Below are 8,263 nucleotides of genomic sequence, written 5' to 3'. Positions count from 1 at the left end.
CAACAGACACTGGTTTGATTCCTGGGTTGGAAAGATCCTCTGGAGTAGGAAATGTCAACCCACTCCAATGTTCTTGCCTGGAAAATTCCATGGATAGAGGAACCTGGGTGGCTACATACAGTTCATGGGGTTGCAACGAGTTGAACCGGGACTGAGCATGGAGTCTCGAGCATGAGAAAAGTACAACATTAAGCAGCAGACAAGTTAGGTGAAGTTGATTTGTGCTTGGAGAAAAGTGAACATAATGAGCTTATTTTGGGTGAAATTCTTTATTCACCGTAATTACCACCATCATTAGGATCCATATCAAGGAGTGATTGCAGTTTAAGAAATTGCAAAAGCAGGGAACTACATAACTGGTCACGACGTTAATATCTTTAATTAGAAAGTCTCTTTAGATTGCTTTGAAGCTGATTTTTAAAATAACTTACATTCACAAGCAGGGGGGGAAAAAAGGATAATCGTGTGGATTCCTTGAAGACCTTAAAATGGGATCCTAGACAGCACGTTTCGATATAGAGCGGCTATTCCTTTCCTAACCACCGGGTGGCAACCAAGTGCCAATGTCACTCTCTCGTCTGTCCCTACCCTTTTTTTAGGCGGGCGCGGCTTCCGGGTATCTGGGCTTCCGGGCTCACTGAGCGCGCACGTCGCAGAGTGTCTGCCGCGCCCGTCGGTCGGCAGTGGTTCAGCTGCCGCACGTTGGCCTCACGTTGGCCGGACTCGGGGGGACCTAGGCCCATGTGGAAGCTGGTCTCCGCCGCGGGCCTTGCCCGAGGTAAGGGCAGAAGGTGGAAACGCGGAGCCCCGATTTCCCGAGAGCAGCTGCGGCGGCCGAGGGGTTTGCGGAGCGCATTTCCGGTCCGTCGTCGCCTCTTCCGCCGCCTTCCCGCGCTGCCTCCGGTCGCCGGTGCGAAGGCTGCGTGAGGCCCGCGTCAGGGCTCGCGCGGTCTTCCAGGCGGTGGCTGCGGCGCTTGTGAACCGGGCATTGGCCTGGCCGGTGGGATAGGCGTGGGGCGCGGGCCGCTCAGTGACCGCCTGGGTCCTTTCCGTCCGGGCGGCCGCCGCACCTGGCGGGCCGGCTCGGAGCCGGGCTTCGATGATGCGCTCCATTGAGCCTTGGCCGGGTGCCCTGTTGTGACAGCTGGTGTTCTCAAGCTTTTGAGGAAACGCCCAGAATACCTTGACAGAAGCTGCGGGACCTTGGCGACACTGTTTTGAGCACGTCGTTTATTTTTGTTGGGAGCCACGGAGATGACTTTTGTCAGTGGCAATTACGGGAAAACAGTTTCGGCTTTGTTTCCGAGACTTTTTTTATTATTATTTTTAACCTTTTTGTCATTAGAACAACAGAAAAGTTTTTGTTTTTTCCTCTTTTGCATTTCTAGCAATGGAAAATGGAAATTGCATGTAAATTGCTTGCCTAGAATGTGTAAGCACTTGTTAGTTGGTAGCAGCAGCAGCAGCCCTCAGAAAGTTTACATTGTGATTGAAAAAAAAAAGATACATGTAGAAGCTAAGTGGACCGGCAGTGTCAGGCAGTATGGAGAGGGCCAAACGAATGGTAAGGAAAATAAACACTGTAATAATACTGTAAGTAATAAATATTATAAAGACTCAAAGATAAGGCGCTTTGTGGATTTGGAGCATTGCAGAGATAGAACATAAACTGTGATGGACAAGTTGGAACAGTTTCCAGGAACATTTGCAGCCTGTGGAAGAAAAATGCCCCCAGTGGCAATGGGTAGCATTCTTAACTTTCAGAGGCTCTTGAGCTCTTTTCAGAATGTAATAGAAGCTATGAGGTGCCATCCTTCTAGGAAAAATGTGACTAAACCAACCGCAGAAGGTTTTTGTTGAAAGACTCCACTCTAGGTTAAAAATCTGTTTGACAAGATATAATCTAAGTCTGGTTGAGGCTTACCTGGACTCTTCTGCTTGTCCAATTCAGCTGCCCTAATCACCCTACAACTCCAGTGGTCCCAGACTAAACTCTGCTAGTCTTCAACATATATGCTGTTCCACCAACAATTTGTGATTTACAAAATTTTTTAATAACCCTGTCCTGTTGTTCTAAAAGTTACCTTTAACATAAAAAAAATTTCCCAAATTATGCACTTGGACGTGGTTTGGAGTTTTCTTGCAGTGATCTATATTATTTACTCTTCATCCAATACCATACTTTTTAACTGCTATCATTTTGTGGGATATTTTGCCACCTGGTAGAGAAAGTTCCCCTAATATTTACATTTTTCTGGGTAGTTTTTCACATTATATTTTTCTGACAGAATTTTGTATTTGTTTATCAAGTGCCAGACTATTTTGATTTTGATTGGTAATGCATTAAATTCATAAGTTAATTTGGGCAAGCACTGACAATTTTCAAAATTATTTTCTCTTTAGAAAAGTGGTAGAGCATTCTGTTTAGATTTGCCTCCTTCAGTGAAGCTTTAATAGAAAACATGTTTGATTTACATAAAGTTGGTTATTAGCATTTGAATAGCAAAATAAAAATATTTAAGTATTTGCCATAGCAAATTGTATATCTAATTACATGTTTATGTATATGTGTATCTGTAAATTTACTTTTTAAAAAAATTCTCTTAGAACCATACAGACTTCTGACTGGTGTTGAGTACATTGTTGGAAGAAAAAACTGTGGCATTCTAATTGAAGATGATCAATCGATCAGTCGAAATCATGCTACATTAACCGCTAACTTTTCTGTAACCAACCTGGTAAGTCACTAATTTTATTTCATTTGCTGACAGTAAGGGAATTGAAGTCACAGAAGATCACCTTGTATGTAAGAGAGAGTTTTGGAGACTTTTCATTTTATAGAACTGTTAGTTTTCTTTAAATGTTAGCAAAATTAAATATGTTTTGGCTGTGGTACTGGTGGTACTTGTTTATTTTGAGATTTGAAGTTTCAGTATTTTACTGTTTGCTTTAGTGATTTAGAAACTCAAACGAAGTAAACCACATTTATATTTACTCGAACATTTACTGAGTGATTTTGTTGTTGTCGTTGTTCAGTTGCTAAGTCTTGTCTGACTCTTTGCAACCACATAGACTGCAGCATGCCAGCCTCCCCTGTCCTTCACTGTCTCCCAGAGTTTGCTCAGATTCATGTCCATTGAGTCAGTGATGCTATCGAACCATATCATCTTCTCCCATCCTCTTCTCCTTTTCCTTTTGATCTTTCCCAGCATCAGGGTCTTTTCCAATGAGTTAGCTCTTCACATCAGGTGGCCAAAGTATTGGAGTTTCAGCATCGGTCCTTCCAGTGAATATTCAGGGTTGATTTCCTTTCAGGTTGACTGGTTTGATCTTGCAGTCCAGGGGACTCTCAAGAGTCTTCTCCAGCATCATAATTCGAAAGCATCAATTCTTTGGTGCTCAGCCTTCATTAGGGTCCAACCCTCCCATCCCTACATGACTACTAGAGAAACCATAGCTTTGACTATGTAGACCTTTGTTGGCAAAGTGACGTCTCTGCTTTGCAATAATACACTGCCTAGTTCTGCCATTCCTTTCCTTCCAAGGAGCAAGCGTCTTTTAAATTCATGGCTTCAGTCAACATCCACAGTGATTTTGGAGCCTAAGAAAAGAAAGTCTGTCACTGCTTCCACTTTTTCTCCATTTGCCATGAAAGGATGGGTTTGGATGCCATGATCGTAGTTTTTTGAATGTTGAGTTCCAAGCCAGCTTTTTCACTCTCCTCTTTCACCCCCATCAAGAGGCTCTTTAGTTCCTTTTCACTTTCTGCCATTAGAGTGGTATCATCTGCTTATCTGTGGTTGTTGATGTTTCTCCTGGCAATCTTGATTCCAGCTTGTGATTCATCCAGCCTCACATTTTCAATGAACAGGTTTCTTAGGAGACAGGTAAGGTGGTCTGGTATTCCCATCTCTCTTTAACAGTTTACACAGTTTGTTGTGATCCACATCGTCAAAGACTTTAGCATAATCAGTGAAGCAGAAGTAGATGTTTTCCTGGAATTCCCTTGCTTTCTCTATGATCCAGTGAATGTTGGCAGTTTGATCTCTGGTTCCTCTGCCTTTTCTAAACCCAGCTTGTACATCTAGGAAGTTTTTGGTTCTCGTACTGCTGAAGCCTAGCTTGAAGGATTTTGACCCTAACCTTACTAGTATTTGAAATGAACACAATCATATGTTTGAACATTCTTTGGCATTGCCCTTGTTTGGGATTGGAATGAAAACTGACCTTTTCCAGTCTTGTGGCCACTGCTGAATTCTGCAGATTTGCTGTCATATTGCATGCAGCGTTTTAAAAGCATCATCATTTAGGTTTTTAAATAACTCAGCTGAAATTCCCTCACCTCCTCTAGCTTTATTTGTAGTAATCCTTCCTAAGGCCCACTAGACTTCACATTCCAGGATGTCTGGCTCTAGGTGAATGATCACACCACTGTGGTTATCCAGATCATTAAAACCTTTTTTGTATACTTTTGTGTATTCTTGCCATCTCTTAAAATCTTCTGCTTCTGTTAGGTCCTTAGCATTTCTTCCCTTTATCGTGCTCATCTTTGCATGAAATGTTACCTTGATATCTCCAGTTTTCTTGAAGAGATCTCTAGTCTTTCCCATTCTTCTGTTTTCCTCTATTTCTTTGCATTGTTCATTTAAGAAGGCCTTCTTTTCTCTCCTTGCTATTTTCTAGAACTCTGCATACAGTTTGGTATATCATTCCCTTTCTCCTTTGCCTTTCGCTCCTCTTCTTTCCTCAGTTATTTGTAAAGCCTCCTCAGACAATCACTTTGCCTTCTTGCATTTCTTTTTCTTTGGGATGGTTTTGGTTGCTGCTTCCTGTACACTGTTACGAACATCTGTCCTTAGTTCTTCAATTACTCCGTCTACCAGATCTAATCTCTGAATCTATTCATCTCTTTCACTGTATAATCATAAGGAATTTGATTCAGGTCACACCTGAATGGCCTAGCGGTTTCCCCTACTTTCTTCAGTTTAAGCCTGAATTTTGCAGTAAGGAGCTCATGATCTGAGCCACAGTAAACTCCAGGTCTTAATTTTTGCTGACTGTATAGATCTTCTCCATCTTCAGCTGCAAAGAATATAATCAGTCCATTTCAGTATTAACCATCTGGTGATGTCCATGTGTAGAGTCTTCTCTTGTGTTGGAAAAGGGTGTTTGCTATAACCAATGTGTTCTCTTGGCAAAACTCTGTTAGCCTTTGCCCTGCTTCGTTTTGTACTCCAAGGCCAGATTTGCCTGTTGCCTCAGGTATCTGTGGACTTCTATTTTGCATTCCACTCCCCTGTGATGAAAAGGACATCTTTTTTGGGTGTTAGTCCTAGAAGGTCTTGTAGGTCTTCATAGAACCGGTCAACTTCAGCTTCTTAGGCATCAGTGATTGGGCATAGACTTGTTTTACTCTGATGTTGAGTGGTTTGCCTTGGAAACAAACTGAAATCATTCTTTCGTTTTTGAGATTGCACCCAAGTACTGCATTTCAGACTTTTGTTGACTATGATGGCTACTCCATTTTTTCTAGGGGATTCTTGCCCACAGTAGTAGATGTATTGGTCATCTGAATTAAATTTGCCCTTTCCCGTCCATTTTAGTTCACTTATTCCTAAGATGTCAGTGTTCATTCTTGCCATCTCCTGCTTAACCACTTCTACTTTACCATGATTCATGGGCCTAGCATTCCAGGGTCCTATGCAATATTGTTCTTTACAGCATCAGATTTACTTTCTCTACCAGACACATCCACAACTGAGCATTGTTTCTGCTTTGACCCAGCTGCCTCATTCTTTCTGAAGCGGTGAATAATTGCCCACCTCTCTTCCCCAGTAGCATATCGAACACCTTCCAGCTTAGGGGGCTCATCTTCTCAGTCACTTCTTTTGCCCTTTTCATACTGTCCATTGGATTCTTGTGGCAAGAGGACTGGAGCAGTTTGCCATTTCCTCCTCGCCAGTATGTAGGCACTCACGTATTGAATGCTTACTGTGGGTCAGCACTGTGCCAAAGCCTGGGGATAGAGCAGTGGGTGGACTCTTGACCCCTCCTTTAAAGAGGTATGTAGCCATATGAACACTCATATTTGCCATATATCTTAGGGTTTCAGAAGGAGAATGATTTGCTTTACTAGGGAAAACAGCTGGTATATATGCCTCACAGCTCCTTTGAATGACTGAGTTTGTTTTGGTGTGTTGGTTGATTTAATTATAAAGGTGGATTTATAAGTAAACCAACCAAAACACATATATAATTAAACCAGCCAAAACAACATATATATATATATATATATATATTTGTGTATATCTGTTCAAGAGCTGTGCTCATGGTAATGCTGGTGGTCATGAAGAAATAAAAACCACTATTTGAGGTAAGACTGTATCAGCAGCAAAATTGGATCTATTCAGTAATGTTTAGGTTTTGTGTCTGTATTCTTTTAGATAGAAAAAGTGTTATTGTTAAAAATCTTAAAGAAAAAATAAAATTGTTACTTCAAGTTAAACACTCTAGCCTTTTCTCATTGGACTGATTTTTTTCTATATGATTTAGATATTTTTTAAAAAACAAAAACCTTAGGAATGAAACTGTCTGGTTATATGTGAAACAGTCTGTACAAAAGCAGATGGTCCTAAAATTGAGAGGTCACGAAAATCTCCACTGGCTTAGCAAAAATAAAGAAAATGTATGTTCTAAGAGGAATGATTCTGAAATTAAGACATTTTTCTCTTAATTGGTAGTTGAGTAATCATTCTTTGCATGCAACCAAAACAATAACTGTGTTGTGTACTGTGTTGGGAGGTGAACCACCTATCGCCTATTCCAAAAGTTATCAACCTTTTCTTTTGAAACCTTTGCCCTTAAGAATAGTATTTCTGGAGTAGTAAGAGACTTTAAATTATATATTGATTTGCTTTTTTTTCTTTAGAGTCAAACAGATGAAATCCCTGTATTGACAATAAAAGATAATTCTAAGTATGGTACCTTTGTTAATGAGGAGAAAATGCAGAATGGTCTTTCTCAAATTTTGAAGTCAGGGGATAGAGTTACCTTCGGAGTGTTTGAAAGTAAATTCAGGTAAGAATTTTGAAATTGATATTAAAATGGACAACTTTATGTTGGACCAATCAAATTCTAAAGGAAAAGGGTATTTATAAATAATGAATTGAAAATAGTCTGTTTAGATACTGCTTAGCATAGTAGGGGCTTCCCTGGTGGCTCAGAGGTTAAAGCGTCTGCCTGGAATGCGAGAGACCTGGGTTTGATCCCTTGGTCGGGAAGATCCCCTGGAGAAGGAAATGGCAACCCACTCTAGTATTCTTGTCTGGAGAATCCCATGGACGAAGGAGCCTGGTGGGCTACAGTCCACGGGGTCGCAAAGAGTCAGACACGACTGAGCGACTTCACTTTCACTTTTCACTTCAGCAGAGTAGGATAGTAGTGAATTTTGCCTAGTAGTGAACTTTGCACTGTATGTGGTTAGTGCATTTTGTTAATCATGCATAGCTGACAAAGAGTGAATGAGAATTTAAGTGGGCCCTGAGAATCTTGATGGGGCTACTTTTGATTGATTCTGCATAGGTCAAAGTGCAATGTTAAGCTTTTGATCTTTGGTTTTTTTCTTAATTGCAACTTAAGACTGATAGTTTCATTGGAACTAAGTTGGAATGTTTAGTAATACATAAAAATCAAAATAACTGTGTGATGTGAGCTTGAGTTTACTATACAATAAATTTATGTAACATTTTTATTTACAGAGTAGAGTATGAACCTTTGGTTGCATGCTCTTCTTGTTTAGATGTCTCTGGGAAAACTGCTTTAAGTCATGCCATATTGCAACTCGGAGGACTTACTGTAAACAATTGGACAGAGGAATGTACTCACCTTGTCATGGTATCAGTTAAAGTTACCATTAAAGTAAGTTCAGTGCGTTGTTATTATGTTAAAGTAAGTTCTGTGAATTTAAGTTTTTTCATTTACCACTATACAAAAATGTCTTAAAAGTCATTTACTTTAAAACTATCCAAACTGTTGGTTGTATATGCCAAACAACCCCATTCCTACCTTATTGGCTAAGAATGGTTTTTCAGAAACACTGTTTATTATCTAGAGCAAGCAAAAAGCACATGAAATTATATTTCAAATTTTGATTTAGCATTTAAATGATGTATGTAATTCTTTCACCAAGAAATGTTTTCAGTCTAAAAGCAAAGCATTTAGAGATCAGCTGCCCATCTTCAAAGTAAGCAGTGTGTCTTTTCCT

General features: G+C 40.3%; 1 protein-coding gene across 3 annotated transcripts in view; it reads left to right on the top strand.

The window, feature by feature from the left end:
- Positions 1-622: 622 nt before the first annotated feature.
- NBN (nibrin) overlaps positions 623-8,263 on the top strand; it is a 51,836-nt gene continuing 44,195 nt past the window's right edge. Inside the window, exons 1-5 of one of the 3 annotated variants that reach the window (XM_081496840.1) lie at positions 623-778; positions 1,389-1,564; positions 2,608-2,738; positions 6,929-7,077; positions 7,758-7,917. In XM_081496840.1, coding sequence (XP_081352966.1) covers positions 1,429-1,564; positions 2,608-2,738; positions 6,929-7,077; positions 7,758-7,917 — 576 coding nt within the window. In that variant the 5' untranslated portion in view covers positions 623-778; positions 1,389-1,428. Of the gene's footprint in view, positions 779-902; positions 1,565-2,607; positions 2,739-6,928; positions 7,078-7,757; positions 7,918-8,263 lie in introns of those variants that run through there. The other 2 variants (XM_081496841.1, XM_081496839.1) reach the window with 2 other exon arrangements.

This window comes from Giraffa tippelskirchi, chromosome 6 (genome assembly GCF_054371585.1).
Source record: "Giraffa tippelskirchi isolate mGirTip1 chromosome 6, T2T-mGirTip1v1.2.pri, whole genome shotgun sequence".
Classification (NCBI taxonomy): Eukaryota; Metazoa; Chordata; class Mammalia; order Artiodactyla; family Giraffidae; genus Giraffa; species Giraffa tippelskirchi.
The sequence above is the reverse complement of the archived record's forward strand: the minus strand, read 5'-3'. Positions and strand labels throughout refer to the sequence as shown.